Genomic DNA, 17,307 nt, shown 5'->3' with positions numbered 1-17,307 from the left:
TGTTAACCAAAAAAAGCAACAAATAGAACACCTGTAAAAATCTTCTTCATTTTCTAAGTTGGCATGGCCTGTTCACAGTGTGAAAACCTTCATGGAACTCACAAATATTAGGACAACCTCAGAAACTTGAATGCATGAGCTTGCACTCATTTACATAGCCAGCTATGGCAGACAAAATTTAATAGTACAAACTGATGAATGCTGTGGAAGTGCTGAAAAGAAACCAGGGCCTAGTGTGTTTGCAGAAAATGTCGTGAATGCAGATACATGCACAAATGCAAATGCCACGAACTTAAAGATATGCATAAATTCGAAAATCTGTATATCATGCATATCAAGAGCAAAGGGGTGCTTAAATGTCACAGGAGAGTACCCTTATTTCATTCCATTTAGTTTAAAATATATATAAAACTCGTTAATGACAATTATATGTATTTTACATCAAATGAATTTCTCAAAAATGTATTTTATTTCATCAGTCAAATACTAAATATTTCCAAACTCAATCAAGAAATTGATATGTAATTAAATGCATGTAATGTTATGCATGTGTGAAAGGAGTAACAGCAACCCAACATTAATGAATGAAAGACGCTTGGTGTAGTTTTTGTCTGTTTTTAAATTAATATCTTATATTTCTTGAGTACTGCTATTTTTTTATTGATTTATTTATCTCTAGTAGTAATAATTTTTTATTGATCATGTCTTAGTTTGGGTGATTAACGTTTGAGAAAGAGAGAAACTAATATTTAGTTTATTGATAATAAAAAGAAAAGGATGAAAGAGAAATAAAAGGGAAAGAGGGAAAAAGAGAGGGAGCAATGCATTAAAGTTAGAGCAGCTGTGGGGTATTTCCCTCGTTATGCATTCATGCTCTTAAAAACTTCACATCACTTTTTTCCTTTTCATTTTTTTTTTCTTTTCTTTTTATTAAGTTTATTACCATATCAAAAGGAATAACTATTATAATAAAAGAATATAAGTTTATATTATTGATGTAAATAAATAAATAAAATATTAATTTGCTCACTTCTTTACTTTTTTTTTTCCTTCTTGTTTTATAATCATATATCACCCCAGCCCACATCCAAGGATCTTTTGTACTTGTACATCAGTCCTGCCCTACTTCCTAATATTTTTACAATTTCAAGGTCAGTTCGAAATTATGCTTCAAGAACGTCAAATTATTTATTAATTTATTTCAATTTTAATCAAGAACATAAAATTGAAGTGTTAAAAACAATTCATCACTCTCAAATCTCAAGGAAAAGAAATTACATTATTATATATTTTACTTAGTATTTTTTTAAAAAAAATTAATCTTGTAACACCAATTAATACATATATTTTCATTTTAATAACTAGATATAACTTATAAATTTACCATTGTAAAGAAATTTGCTTAGTAATACTTAAATTTAATTGTTACATTTGTTATTCATCCAAGTTAAGAGTTTACGTCCACGCTCATTAAATTAATTATATTCACACTTTTATTTTATTATATTATGAATATCAATATAAATTATTGAGTTTTATATTAAATATAATGTATTTTTTGTTAATAAATAAAAAGAACATGAAATTAGTGAATTTTAACTTAATAATGTTAGAATCATTCTAAAATTATGAGATTTCAAGTTGGCAACGCAATCAAGCAAAATGAGAAAACAAAAACAAAAACAATGAAAAGGAAATGAAATAAAATAATGGATAGTTGATTAACATAGCAGGATTACGAATTTTCCACGATGCAGGGTAAAAAAATCTGAAATATTTAGATGGAAAATCCAAACACAATTCGCTTTAACGTGTGTACTAATTTTTAATGGGTGATGGTTTTCTCTAATATGAAATACCTGAATTTATAATTTGAATATCAAAAACTATATGAGAAAAACCCTTGATCTCATCTATTCAGACCTTTCAGTATACTTTCTTTCGGAAAACATTAGTAATGTCTTAGTGAAAACCCTAGATGGAGTTTTTCCATTTAGCTCAGAAAAGGTTAATCTATTAGATTTTGAGCCATAAATTAAGAGCGACTTGCCTCATATTTCTTTCAGTTGATTGAGCTTCTTAATCTCACACTTCCAAAAGCAACAAACCAACATTTATCATTGTGTCAAATCTCAGTACCGGATTGATAAACAGGAGCCATTAGGATGTGACAAAAGCTTAGACCTCTGAGATGAGCTCGTGGAAGGTACTACCGGTCAATTTAATCCCATTCAAGGTCAAATCAACATTTATTTATTTTTTTTCTTTAAAGAAGGAATGAAAAGGAAACAAAATGCATAGAATTCGATCTAAATCAGAACTAAATTGAAATCAAAACGTGTTCAAGTGATCCTATGAGATAGTTCCTATGGTTGTAATTCGAATCAGTGACCACTCCCCTTTGTGTAATTTGCATAGAATTATCTACTGATTGAATTCAAATTTTAAGATGGAAAATCAAAACTTCAAAAAATATAACGTAACTTCCAAAAGTACAAGTTATTCGCTCATCAGTTTGAATGTAATTTCATAAGCATAATGCCTTAACCAAGACCCAAGTTACATAAAATCAATTGGAGAAACCAAAAGCATAAAATGGTTCTAATTTACTCATCACAACCCTCCTCCTTTATCCGGGCTTGGGACCGGCTGTGAATTGGCAAGGCACAGGCGGAGTTACTCCTTAATTAAGTGGCAAAATGTATAAGAAGCGCAACACCTAGTCATTTCAAACCACCAAGAAGATTAAGCAATTTCAGGATAAAAATTCCTGCCCTTGCTTTGCTTGGACTAGCAATGGTAAAATGTGCCAGGCAAAACGCGTTGGCTCGGACTCCGTAATGTTTTTGAACTTCCAATCCTCAAAATTACACTGTTTCACCGTCTAGCAGCGGCCAAAAGGATTTATGCCACAAGATGCATGATATACGTTAAAAGCATTTTCACCTTTAAGAAATTAATAAGAATCCCAATGCCCACTTTTTATCTTTTTTTTTTCTCCACTAGTTAATTATAGTAGACACATGAATGTATTTACATGTGTAAAGGTGGAAAAACAAAATTGTGAACCTTGCATGCATCGCATTTCCATTAATATTAGGAGCGGACCTCGATTGGTACTTGGCACTAGCATCTGGTAAAATCATTTAGATGAGACGCCCCATAATTTTGTTATAATTTACGAAGGCAAAATGTTTGCCATTTGCCTTTGCCGTTCCTACAAGGAAGGTTGAGGGAACAGAAACATACCAGAGGCATCAAGAAACCTCCACACCAACAGCTATAATGGAACACTTGAACCCCTGCAGCCAAAAGATCATTACGAAAAAAAAACAATTAAATATAATTCACAGATCCTCGTTCAAAAAATATAAATTTGCACCCAAAAAAATAATAATAATATTAAAATCCCCATTTAAACTGCTGCCGAACACTTTGAAATCCCCCGCCAAACCAACTGACGCTTATAAATCTGTTTTTGATTCCACTCGGCCAGCTTTCAACTACATGCCAATTATTTCCTTTCAAAACCTATTTATCTAACAATAAAATCGGTTTATCTAATGAACATCCGCACAAGCTAATCAAAGTTATCCTTCCACTGAAGCCAGTGGGAAAATTTTTTGCTTGTCCAATCAGACAACTCCTTGTCAAGCACGTTAACTGCCAATGATAATCTACACATAAGTACACTTAATTTTTTTTTTTTTTAAATTAAGGCCATGACTCACATGAGATGTTGGGCCTGATAACTTAAACAAATGCACAACTTCGGAAATGCATAATTTTACAAGTCAAAGATCAAGATTGCTGCCCATCAACACAGTTGAAACAACAGATAAGGTTAAAATCCAATGGCCTTCAAAAGTTTTTACCACAACAACTGAACTGAGTTCCCCCTGTACATAATTATTAGTTAATGGCAGAAGGATAACATATCCCACGTTTCTTATATTTCTCCTATTTACATATCGAGTTCCAAGATATGAACATGTTCAGTTGCAGAGAACAGCACTTTGTCACTAAAAAGAATACCAACAAATATAATTGGGTATCATTTTAAAATTCATCTATATATAAAAATCACTTTTTTATAGAATAAATGTATTAATGCATGTTTGTACAACAAATTTCTATTCCAAAAATGCCATGTAAGCAACAAAAAATAACTGATTTGGAGTTTCTAAGAGGAGAAACTCATCTGCAGCACATATATGGAGATTTACAAGAATCAGAACCTCATCCTCCCCAAGTAGATAAAAAAATTCAAGGGAAAATCCACCACAATGACATATTCAAGCCTTCATGGAAGCCTATATTCACAACCTGCAATAAAGTAGCATGCATCAATGCCCTCAGCGCAAGGGAGAATCCATTACTAATTATCGTTGTCGCCCCATTAAGTTAAGTTTGCCAATTCTACAAATGAGTGCAAGACGAGTCTAGATTATCAGCTGAACAAGGAAAAACAGTACAATCATTACCGTGAGAACTAAGGATAAATAGATGGATGGTTTACTTTTATGGCAAATGGTTTTTGTACAACACTACGACGAAGCTGAGTCTGATTGAACTATGGTCTCCTTAAACATAAATTTGTTTGTAAAATGAGTTCTAAATTTAAAAAAAGCGGAGATAACTCGTGCTGAAATTTCAGCTTATTTTGTTGAAGGCTTTGGCAATATACTTCAAATGTAAACAAAACCACTCACAAAATTACTTCAAAAAAATTAAATTTTATCAAAAAAAGAATCTTGTTTTTCATATTACTGATATTTTATTATACATTATAAAGAATAACTTATGCAAGTATGGGTCTTGCTCATATTAACAAGCCAACTAAAGCAGCCTTTATTAAGCTGAACTCCAAATAGCTCGCAACTGATTTTGGCTCATTTGCAGCCTAGATCCCACCACTGATCAATGCAAAACGGCATGAGATTTCTAGGATGCATATATAATAATGAAATATCCAATTAAGTTCCTCCATGCAACCATAATATTCCAATTCAAGCTTTTCACAAAACCGTTGTTTATAAACCTTGCATCATTTTCACATTAGTATAAGAAAACTCGACACTTGCGTTTCCCCTCTTTTCATGTGTAAATAATACGATGGTTTGCAAACTTACCATCTAAATTTCTGCCCCAAAAAACCACATCCACCCATCCACTGTTGCTTCCAAACTTTTCCATTTCCTACTACAGTTACTAGCGCAGCCAGCTGCATCACCAAGTTAACAACCAAGCTGTGAACTACTGGATTGAAGAAACCCCCTAGGTTTCCAAACAAGATACCAGTGTCATAATTGGTGCAAAAAGGAATTGTCAATTTTATATGAATTACAAAAACGAAACTGAAGCATGCATAAAACATGCAAACACAATTTTAAGATATCAAAGCCCTAAATTTATTATCGTTCCATTGGTACATATAGGTCCCAGATTTTGATTCAGAAAAAAAAATGTTGTCAAGAATAAAGGGAATGATGGTAGCAAGAGGTGAATAGATGTGCAAGCACATGTATGTGTGAAACCGAAAGAGATATCATCCACAAAAGAATTCCATGCGACTTTTTCTTTGATTGTTAAGAATTACAATTCAAGTTCCCCGACAACATACAACCTTAAGGGACCCACCGAATTTGGTAGAGAATAAATGCTATTTGGCAACAAAGCAAACACAATATATTCTTGTAATATTCACAACTTTCTTTTTTTTTTTTTTGAATTTTGTATAACCTAAAATGAAGTTGATATATAGAACTCCATGCCTTGTGCCAAAACACGTGGATGGTATGGAAACCCATATTTTGTTAATGTTACTAAACAAAGTAGAAGAGAAATCATAAATTAATGAATGAGTAATAAGAATATTCAGGTCGTAAGAAACATACAATGGTTGTGAACCTTGCCAATGCACTCTGCTGCCAGCTTGCAGCTCATTCGTCTTGTCAGAATCACAAGAAAACTTTCAAGCAGCAGTATCAAGGGATGTTATGTAGTTCAGAAGAACAATCCACCTCCTCTGGAAATTTCAAGCTACAACGAAACAACTTTGCTTGATCATCATAGCGCGCTCAGTTGCTAACTTCGAAAATCAATAACTAAGAAACCAGAAGAGAAATCTAGCAGGTAACCCCAACTCAAGCTTTACAGTTATATTCATTCTGCAAAAAAGCAAATGCAACGGCTTTCATAATCCCAACATAAAACGTTCTGAATTCAAGAAATAGATTAAGGCCCCATCTGCATTTGAGAAAGCCAAAAAGTGCTTTATGGATAAAAACATCATTTTAAATGCCTTCAGAAAAAATGTTCAGTAGTTAAGGAAATCTCATGATAAAAACATGCCAAACTTAATTTCAATCTAATTTAAGGAAGAGATAGCAATGATGAACAGACCCTAAATATGCCAAATTCAAGAACAATTCATACAATTATGACAAAATATCAGGCTGCCCAACATAAATAGAAAATTAATATTTAAAGTAAAAAACAGAACCTAATCATATTGATTTTATGAATTTTCAGTGTATACTCTTTTTCTCTGGAGCTCCCACAAAAGTGTACATTTCACTTGATATTCAAACACACGACTCAACTGTGGTTCCTTTTGCTTTGCTGACAATGTGCTTCATATATAATGTAGAATGTGGCACTCCTTAGCTCACTCTCCCATATTGCAGCTCTAATGGTCAACACCATTTTCTCAAGGGCTGAATCAGCCAGTTAGGCCTATCAACCAACATATGCAGAATTTTAAAAGAAAGGGTCTTAATTAACCTTATAATTCTTAATTCTCAATACGAGGTTATCCCATTGATAAGCCTGCCAAACTATCTATAAAAATGCGTTGTAAGTTGAATTGGTCATCGATCAGTATCACTTCACCAGAAGTAGTAGCACTTACAAATGATTAAAAACTTTTCCATCACTGTACATTCAGCCAGAACACTTTTGTGGATTTAACACATCAAGAAATAAGAAGAAAAATTCTATACGGCCTTGGATATCTACAGCATCCCATTAAATGTAAACATAAAAAATGCCATAAACTATAATTAACAGGTACAACTGAAAATGATACATGAAACAATGTCAAACTATAATCAACAGGTATAACCAAAATCGATAATAAACACAGTATTGAAGTAGGAATGCAATCACATACCTCTTGATGTCAATTGATTAATAAGTGGGGAACAAATCAATAAGAATGGCCTACAAGAATATGAGTACAAGGTAAGAAAATATACAGGTAATCCTGAAAATTCAGTGTGAGAAATAATCAACTACTGTACTTACCAGAAATGGAAACCCAGAACGCATCCTAATTCAATGATCCACGACATCTGAGCAAGGCACTTGATCAAATTAATACAACTATAACACAAAAAAACATTAAGACAAAAAGCAAACTACCACAAAGTCAAAGGCATGGCAGCCATCTTACTTCCGTGAACCACAGTTGCATGGTATCTTTTTCTCTTCCAAAGGAAATTTGTAGTTATAAGTGATTTCTTCCCCAGCAGTAATAAGTCGTTTCGCATAAATGAAAATTTTTTTCTGCCCTTCAACAGTTATCACCTTGGTGTAGCAGTTTGGCTACAAAAGATAATCAATTTAACTGATAAATAACACCAATTTTAATAGATAAAAATACAATAACTCTAAACAAATTTGTGCAGAAGTACCTCACAAGAATGGTTAATGAATCTTGCAATTCCCCCGCGTTTTGTAGCATCAACCTACAGAATCAGAGAAAATATTCAACAATAAGTTTCTTGTCCACACGAGAATGTATCAAACATTGTTTATAAAAACATTCAGTAGCAGTAACAGCAGGTATAGTTCCTCTCTAATCCAATTAGATGTGTTGTTTATATAAGATGACATTTGCTACATAGGATCACATGCCACCAGATATAGACTAACAACAAAAAGAACTAAGCCTTAGTCCCAAACTAGTTTGAGGTAAAAAATATGGGCCCTTTTTTGCCATTCAGATCTAACTGAAACCAGTTACGCATCAATATCCAGAAATTGCAAATATTTTCATACTCATTCATGACATGAAGCTCATTCATCTCCAGTCAGCATCTCAAAACCTACCATGAATATGACCAAAGAACAGATTCTACGTATCTGTAATATGAGGAAATAGGGCCACTCAAACAAGCTACAGACCCACTGCCACCAACCCTTCCATATGAAAATCACTAGAAAATGCAAATACAAGACGGAAGAGTGTGTGTGTGTGTTCTGAAAACCCTTCAACCCAAACATCAACTGAAACTGCAAAACATTTTTAAGTTGTATATGGCTTTGGCAGGCTAGGGAGCAGGATTCACATGATTTTGTTATCCAATTAAATAGGACACTGAAGTCAACAAGCTAGAGACATCCTAAAACAGCTAAATTCCTGTATAAAGGTAAATTAAAATTGGCAAAGGGAAAGGGAAAGTGGGACTTCATATAAAAATATATGAAGTATCATTAATTAACATTCTTTATAAAACCTAAACATAGCATAAACAAGTATTACTGACCACATAACCATCATCAAGTCTAAATAGATAACTGCTTCCAATTCCCATCTTCTCATAAAGACGTTCACGTATATCAGATATCTGCCATAGAAACACATATAAGAGCCAGTTCATGAAATCAGAAAGGTAAAACAAGTAACTGAACCAAAAAGAAAAAGATATGGTAAAATAACTAATCAAACTCTGGCAAGGAGACAATGAATAATAACAAACTGGAAGAAAAGGGATAAAAGATTACAGTTAAACTGATTAGTGCACTGGCACTGGAACCAGCAATATAGAAACCAAGATAAACTTACTCGAGGACGAATTAGTTCCCCAACATATTCAATTACAAAGTCCTCAGCCTCAATTGGCTCCAATGCAACAAGACCCCAGTCATGAATTTTGCTTCTTTGGAAACGTAGACGCTTTTTTCGTGCCTAATAATAAATGCAAGATAATTATAATAAAACAAAGAAAATGTATAAGCCATTCCGAGCAGAATTTTCAATTTCAATCACCTTCAATTGTGTAGCTTTTAGAAGGTCAGCACCATCAGCTGCAGCAAGAAGATTGCGCATCTTCACCCTGTTTGTTCTAGCAGAAAGAACTTTGCCATTCGATAACTGAGAAGCATAAGCCTCAGAACCTGAACAATTGGCATGAACAAAGTCAATTCCCCTAACACGAGCTCTTTCAGCAGGACTTGCATTAAGAGACCATTTGTGCCATTCCCAGCCATTAATTGAAGATCGTGCACATCCTTCAGACCTAGGGCCAGGATTTGAAGTCCTTAATTTTCGAGACTTTATTTTCTGCACCGTAACCTGTCTAGTTGCTACTTGCTTGGAAGCAGCATTGGCCACTTTCATAATCTTCGTAGGATGTGACACTGACCCACCACCCTCTGAATGCTTCCGTTTCAGTTTTGATACCTTAGTTGCTATTCACAATGATGCAAGGAACGATAAGAAAGAATTCAGCAGAAACTCACGAGTTGATTCATTACAAAATTTATGTATATGAATAATAATTAGAAAATCCTGGAGATGCTCACCATTTAGATTCCGTCCAGAATAATTATGAGGCGGTGCTTCCTCAATTCCAGCATCATCACCCGCTGAATGCTTCCTTTTCAGTTTTGATACCTTGGCTGCTATTCACAATCATGTAAGGAACAACAAGAAAGAATTCAGCAATAAATCATGAGTTGAATCATTACAAAATCTATGTATATGAATAATAATTAGAAAATCCTGGACATGCTCACCATTTAGATTCCGTCCAGAATAATGAGCCGGTGCTTCCTCGATTCCAGCATCATTGCTGTTGCTATCAATAACCTTCTTAACATTATTAAGATCCTCACTCAAGTTTGAAACACTCTTCCCAGCATGTTTTACAGTATGTTCTGAGAGCTTATTATCTGGATAATAAGTCAATAATAGTTGCAATCAGAAATTTTCAAAATCATAAATATTTTGCATAAAAAAAAAAAGATATGAAGAAATAACATACTAGGTTTTGGAACTGAGCGCTTAATCTTTATTTCCTTTTGACAAGTAGCATTTTTGGTCAATGGTTGATCACTTGGGTGACAGCTTTTAATTTTAGTTTTTAAAGGACCAGCATTAACAGATAATTCAGTCTGGCGCTGGCCCTTGGCTATTTCCTTCTTCTTCAGAGTTGCAACAACAGGTTCCACTGCTACATTCTCAGCAACATCTCTGACACAGTGCTGCTTTCCTGACTTCTCCACAGGCTGATGCTGAAATCCTGCGTCAACTTGAGCCATAGACTGAGTAGATGACCCCGACTTCTTCCATGCCAATTTTTTCTTGCGGTGGTACGTATATTTCCTTGATCCATCCCTAGCTTTTTCTAGTGAAGCAAGAGTTGTGCTGTCATGTTCCTTATTTGTATTATATGCCCCTTCCTATGGTATTCAAAAGAAATATTAACTGAAAGTATTTTGATGCTTCAAAACTCTAGATACACCACAAAATACATTAAGAATAAATATAACAAAATAAGATGATATCAATTTGTAGTCCTTAAAAAGAGAAAGAAATTACTAGAAAGTAACAAATCAATACCATATTAGAGTGTCCTTTTGAAGTACGAGGCAGTCCGAGATATTGATGAAGGATACCATCAATAAACAATGATATCCACCCCCTTAGCACATCATCATGTAACTTCTGCCTGCACATTGCCATGGCAACATACTCTCTGATCTTAGGACTAGACTCATCTGATCTTGAAGGTCGGAATTTAGATGTAGTTGATGGGACAAGTGTTCTAACATTATCTTCAGATCCGGGTAGTGGAGGTTCATCAATATCTTGCTCATCCACTGTGTCATTAACTTCTGCCCATGACTTTTCAAAAGCACTGGCAAGAAAATTGGACAAAATATCCTCAGATGCACAGGAATTGAAGCGCTTCCCAGCTTGTATTAAATCACTGGATGTCTCAACAGTCACTTTATTGGCGTCAATTCTCAGTTCATTGTGCAATTCTGAAGAACTTTTTTCAGTTTTCTGATGATAATGTACGGAAGATTCAAAGATCTCCTGCAGCAACAAGGAAAGGTAAGCACAGTGTGGTTGCTGATAAAACTTTGATGCAATGATGATAGCAAGTACTTTTCACATTGTTTAACCATAATAAATTAAACAAAAAAGAGGGAAAGAGAGATAAAAATGGAGAGCAGAAGCTCTTCCCAGTTACCTTATTCAATCTGTCATCCTCTGAGAACTTAACCACCTTCCACGCTTCCTCCTTGACAAGAACTTCAACATATTCAACCAAAGACAGCTTCATGGACATGTGTAGCTCATTTTCTACATACTCCAAGATACATTTTAGGCCATCATATGCACCATCAGTGCATGATAGGCTGTTCAGTTTAGATGCCTTCTCCATCAAAGGCACAAATGAAGCAATGCTAGGTGATTCAGATTGACTATCTTTTTCAACCATCGCAGGATCAAAACCAGGAGGGCAGTCAAAATCGCCATCAAAAGAATCCTGCCTAGATAGCAACTGCAAAACATTGAAACACTACTCATGCTATTTTACTTTGAACGAATATGAGTAATTTCAGCATCAACAGCAGTAGCAGCAATACTGCAATAGTCCAAAAGCGCCAAAAATAGTATCACTACTTACAAGCTCACTGGGTAAACATTCAGTCTCTTTGACAAAATCCCTGACACTACCGGGGATTCCAATCTTTTGATGAGCAAACCAAAGTTTTCTTTTCCGCCAGGAAGTAGAATATTCTGTTATGACATCATAAAAGACAGCATTCCACATGACTTCCATGCAATAATCAAAAAGAATTCTACAAACAATTGCATAACAACCCCAGAAATGATCAATGCTTCCAACAGATTTTGTGCTTCTGTGTAACTGCACAGGTAGCTGATCAACATGTGCCAGATCAGAGCTAAGTTCGCAAGTTGCAGCGGGACACTCAGGAGGAACAACATTCCTTCTCTCACCAGGAACTTCAGACTGTTAAAATAAACAGAATGAAGTTGTTAGACCTAGGAAATTACAGCCTTAATTAAATATTCAAGCATTTGTAAAATATCACCATTTTTTCATCTGTCGAAGAAGTTTTGGCAGCCTGGTGACTAAGCTTAGGATTTCTATGAGCTTTCCTTGTATTAGAGAACTCTGAGATGACATTGCTGATTATCCCATCTAACGCAACTCTACGAGCTGCTTTCATGATTCCAGAATGCAGTTGACAAGAAACTTCTTCAGAAATTTCAGAAATGAAGCTGAGTAGCAAGCCACTCTCAGTTTTGACATCAGACACGGAGACAGATTCAGGTTTATCCATTCTCCAAGCATTGATAACAGATAGCAATGGGAGGGGCCTAAACTTATTTTCAATATGGTATATCTACCAAACAAGGCATAGTTAGCAAGGGTGCAAAGTGAGAACTCAAAGGAAAAAGAAAATCTAATCATAAAAAACTGTTATATGAATTCAAAATCAAATGTTCAGATCAGAACTCATGAATCCAGCTTCTTGCCTCCAAGTGATCAAATAAAAATTGCTCCGATTTCAGTACTAAAATAAAAGCATTTCTATCACAGAATAAGATGAAAATTTAGCAGATTTTGCAAAAGAAATCCTTATAGAGAGCAAACTTCGCTAGTTGCCAAACTCCTCAGCCCCTAATATACATCAGAACTCCACTAAAATACAGCCATACAGTGCCATAAACTGAGAAATTACAGCATAGCATATTTGTAAATGTCGGAGGACAATTATCAAAAACATACCCGGTATTGTAATTATATAATGATTTCATATCTTACCATCAATGAATCCCAGAGGTATCCATAGTGACGCCAGGAATAAAGTTCCTGAAGAGAATGTGGTCCGTGTTTCCTCCCTTCATCATCCTCAAACATCCAACATGAATCTTCCCCTGACTGGAAGTAAAATAATAGGCATGAAAAACCACAAATAGACATGTACTATAGAGGGGACTATACAGAGGAGAGGGGGTGGAGAGATTGGCCAACTGGATCCATATAAATTGTAAGGAAAATGAAAGAGTCAATACCAGTGGTGGGAACGGTGGATCATGGTTTTCTGCCTTGGAATTTGAGATAGGCAGATTCGAACTATAAGCAATATAAGGGACTTGTGAATGGGATACCAACCGTTCTTCTGGACAAGGGGTAACTTGAGAAGCAAGCAGAACAAGGCTTTCTTGCCCATGTACAGCTGAACTCATATTGAAAGATGCAAAACAATTTGTAGGCATGGATGCTCCTAAGATACCCATGCCCAGATATGCAAAACCAGTGGCAATATGGTCAGGAAACTGCTTGAAGTACTTTAAAGGTACAGGATTCAATAATGTTCCATTTACAATGGGATAAACAGGAAGATCCTCAGGCAGGAAACCAGTAGATAAACCCTCAGATAACTGTTGCTGAATATAAGGACCACACATCTGTCCATTTTCATTGACATACATCCATCCACTCACAAAAATAGGGGGCACATAGCCAGAGTAATCCTTTTGCTGGGAGGATGAACTCATCCCCCCAGCACTGCTAGACTCAGGAATATCACCACTATTGCCATTCAACTGGCAACTCATCTCCAAAACAGAACTAGAACAAGTCTTTTCATCCAAACTGCAGCTAGATGAAGAAGCATAACTAGAAACAAGCCCCCTGAGTTAAGACCACCAAAATTAGATGAAGATAATTATTCAAAAAATTCAAAATTCATTAAAAAAGTAAGCTTTCAGAATAGGAGATCAGGCAGACTCAGTATTACCCATGAGATGAGCATTCCATGGTGTTGGACTGCGTTGATGTGGCCACATGCAGATCCAGTTCTTGATGTTCAAAATCTGAAACTTTCAACCTCTTCCAGGAGAAAAAAGAATTATCGAATTCTTGAACAAGTGTTGCTGAAGAAACCATGGTCTGAAGAAACTTTCCTTTGGAAGGCAACCTAACTCAGATTAGCAGCAGAATAAACCCATCATGACATGATCCATTAATCATCCTTTACACAGATAACACATGAAAGACAAAAAGTCAAACCTAGTTTTGAGGTGTGGATAAATAATTATTTAGTCCTCAGAGTTTACCGATATTACTTAGTTGGTTCTGCCATTCTCAGAACTCAATCAGCCCATACCTTATGCTTAGCTCTGTTAATCACCTAGTGTTTCCATCCAAACTAACTCTAAATTTCTGTTAGTCAATGACACCAAATGTGAGAGGATTAACTTTTATTACCTTCCTTTACAAAACTTATCAACTCATCCCTCAAATATCCTTACCTATCCAATCCCTAATTATTCTTGTTCAAACAAACACACTTCAGAAATCCATTCACGGCAGTCCTATCTTCCAAGAAGGAGATTTTGAGAGCTCTCAAAGTCCTTGAAGCTCTCAAACAAGCTCCTCAAGACCTTCAAGCCCACTCCACTCCCAAGTCTGCTGATTCTAATCTCATCCGCCATTACAGCTCAAAACTGAGCATTTCAACATCCTCCCCAAAGGCCCACATTTCTCTACTCTCTCCCATCGCCTTACCCATCGGATGCCATCTGGAAACTATGACCACAAGATTTCCAAAGAATTTTTTCCTTAAACCATAATGAGGGATAACAAAATGGAGGTTATTTAGGGATGAATGGATAAGTCTTGTAAAAGAACGTTAAATTTGAAATAAAAATTAATTCTTTGGCATTTGAATTCACTGACTAACAGAGATTTGAATAGAGGGCTAGGGGATTAACAGACTAAATATGAGGTATTAACTAATTGAGTTTTGAAAATAGAATGATTAACTAATTAATATTAACAAATACTAGGGACTAAATAACTATATATCCTTGAGATTTCAAGGGTTTCAGTAGTTTATTTTTCAAGGAATGTCTCTCCACGGAACATGAAATTACCTTATCATCAAGATAATTCATTAGTCCCACAAAAATATACTTACTTTCATTTTTCATCCATTAAATTTTATGCTACTTCGTTTTTTTGAGATGGTAATTTATTGATTAGCTTCCTATAATACACACCTTTTTAATGTGTACTGAAAACATAAATTTTACTAAATTCATAAATAATTCAGCAGTGAAGCAGTGAATTGTGTACTACCAAAGACAATATATAAACTGCATTTTCTGCATCTTCGTAGGTCATGCGAAAATAACTCTACAACTATTTTGTGGGACAGAGAGAGTATCATTTCCTACACAATGAGAGGATTCCCAATAACGCAAAACTGTGCCAATAATTTCTTAAGAAAATTAACAATTTGATCCGCATAAGAAGAAGAACAAGTAGAAACAGAAACAAATAGATGACAAGCAATTAACGAGTGCACATAATTCAGATCTTAAATGTGTTCATAGAAAACCACTACTTAAAGCTATTTGCTTCCGTTCTATGGATCTGAATAAACATAATACATATCACTATTGAAGGTTAACGGAATCTCAGGTACTACAATCAAAGGAGTCGTGTAATCAGAGAAGATAGAGATGGAGGAGAGGAGAGAGAGAGAGAGAGAGAGAGAGAGAGGCGACGCAATTAAATTGATTAGCTCCGATTTACCTTGAGGTGATGTACGCGTGCGACGGCGGTCACGGAGTCGCGGTTAAGAGAGCGGAGTTCAGCGAGGCGTCTCTATCTCACCCGCAAAGGCGGAGGCTTGAAAAGAAAAAACCTCGGATATTTCCGACTTTGCTATTTCCATCCAGACCCCTCCGATAGTGCTTTTCATCGTCTTACCACACAATTGATAAAATTCCATTTCTAACCTTTTTCTCCTTGAGCCAAATTTTACTTCATAGCCGCCATGGGCCCGTACGCCTGTTATTTCGTTCGTGCATTTTATTTTATTTTATTTGCAAAAACAACCTGTAATTTTAGTTTTATCAATTCTCTCCATAAACTTTTAATTATCAAAGAAATGGAATTTATTTGCTTATTTTATTTGTTCATTTGATTTTGACTTTGTAAATTTAATGCAGTTCAATTTAATCTTAAAGTTAAGATTTAAGATAATTAAAATCAACTAATACTATGTATAATGAGTTACCAGTTATAAATAGAATTAGCGATTTAAATTAGAGAAATTTATAATTTAGTTTCTAAATATTGCTATTATTAATAAGACAGTTCCTATATTTTTAGAAACATATTAAAGTGTTCTTATGTTTTCTTTCCGTCAACAAAATAGTCATTCTGTCTATTTTTGCCATTAAAAATATAATAAAAGATCAAATTACCCATCAATTCTTCCTCTTTCTTCTGCTTCTTCTGCTTCTGCTTCTACTTCTGCTTTTACTTCTTCTGCTTCTGCTTCTTCTTCTTCTTTTTCTTTTTCCTTTTTGAGGAGAAAGAGGAGGAGGAGGAGGGACTATTTTGCTGACGGAAAAAACGATAAGGACGTTTTAATAGATGTGAGAAAAGATAGGAACTATTTCGTTGACAAAAAGAAACGATAAGAACGTTTTAATAGATATGAAAAAAGATAATGACGTTTTAATAGATTTCTGAAAATATAGGGAGGGACGATTTCGTTGACGGAAGGAGACAATGAAGAAAGACTATTTCGTTGATGGAACGAAACGATAAGGACGTTTTAATAGATATGGAAAAAAATAGGGACTATTTCATTGACGGAAAAAAATGATAAAAACGTTTTAATAAATTTTTGAAAATGTAAGTACTGACTTGTTAATAATAGTAATATCTAAGAACTAAATAAGAGATTTTATTTGAGAATAAAATTAAATTTTAAAAAAATTTTTTCGCCTTTTTTATCTAATTTTAACTTTAACGGAAATACTATTTCGTTGACGGAATGAAAATATAAGAACGTTTTAATTTATTTAAGAAATTTCAAGTAAAATTTTTATTAGAAATAAATTATAGTTAAAAGGTTAAATTTAAATTTTTATTCAATTACTAAATAGTAATATCAAACTGTGAGTAATTGAGTGTGATAAAGTGAATAAAAATAATCATTATTTATTATTTATTAGTGATTAGAATAATAAATTAATATTATAATTAGAAGTTTGTGATACTCAAATATAGTGAGCATAGAATTTGAGGTAAAATCATTCAATGAGAAAAATAATTTTAATACGTGACAAAGCATGAAAAATATGAATGATTAGTTAAAATTTTAAATAAATAATGACCAACAGCGAAGGATGATGATCCACAGAGTTTTCAATAAATGATATTAATATAA

General features: G+C 34.4%; 1 protein-coding gene across 6 annotated transcripts in view; it reads right to left on the bottom strand.

Annotated features, from left to right (window-relative positions):
• Positions 1–2,442: 2,442 nt before the first annotated feature.
• Positions 2,443–17,307, bottom strand: part of LOC110615207 (histone-lysine N-methyltransferase ATXR7) — an 86,537-nt gene continuing 71,672 nt past the window's right edge. Inside the window, exons 1-22 of one of the 6 annotated variants that reach the window (XM_021756968.2) lie at positions 15,657–15,843; positions 13,855–14,034; positions 13,127–13,748; positions 12,876–12,992; positions 12,139–12,453; positions 11,709–12,056; positions 11,268–11,600; positions 10,631–11,110; positions 10,053–10,470; positions 9,805–9,960; positions 9,592–9,690; positions 9,056–9,477; positions 8,852–8,974; positions 8,553–8,633; positions 7,698–7,751; positions 7,457–7,608; positions 7,309–7,355; positions 7,175–7,224; positions 5,898–6,170; positions 5,133–5,277; positions 3,250–4,326; positions 2,443–3,133 (exon numbers count right to left, since the gene is read on the bottom strand). In XM_021756968.2, coding sequence (XP_021612660.1) covers positions 7,334–7,355; positions 7,457–7,608; positions 7,698–7,751; positions 8,553–8,633; positions 8,852–8,974; positions 9,056–9,477; positions 9,592–9,690; positions 9,805–9,960; positions 10,053–10,470; positions 10,631–11,110; positions 11,268–11,600; positions 11,709–12,056; positions 12,139–12,453; positions 12,876–12,992; positions 13,127–13,748; positions 13,855–14,003 — 3,891 coding nt within the window. In that variant the 5' untranslated portion in view covers positions 14,004–14,034; positions 15,657–15,843 and the 3' untranslated portion in view covers positions 2,443–3,133; positions 3,250–4,326; positions 5,133–5,277; ... (1 more) ...; positions 7,175–7,224; positions 7,309–7,333. Of the gene's footprint in view, positions 4,327–5,132; positions 5,278–5,897; positions 6,171–7,174; positions 7,225–7,308; positions 7,356–7,456; positions 7,609–7,697; positions 7,752–8,552; positions 8,634–8,851; positions 8,975–9,055; positions 9,478–9,591; positions 9,691–9,804; positions 9,961–10,052; positions 10,471–10,630; positions 11,111–11,267; positions 11,601–11,708; positions 12,057–12,138; positions 12,454–12,875; positions 12,993–13,126; positions 13,749–13,854; positions 14,035–15,656; positions 15,844–17,307 lie in introns of those variants that run through there. The other 5 variants (XM_021756967.2, XM_021756969.2, XM_021756970.2 and 2 more) reach the window with 5 other exon arrangements.

Source organism: Manihot esculenta, chromosome 5, assembly GCF_001659605.2.
Source record: "Manihot esculenta cultivar AM560-2 chromosome 5, M.esculenta_v8, whole genome shotgun sequence".
NCBI classification, from domain to species: domain Eukaryota; kingdom Viridiplantae; phylum Streptophyta; class Magnoliopsida; order Malpighiales; family Euphorbiaceae; genus Manihot; species Manihot esculenta.
Note: the sequence above shows the minus strand (reverse complement) of the source record. Positions and strands in the feature narration are given on the sequence as shown.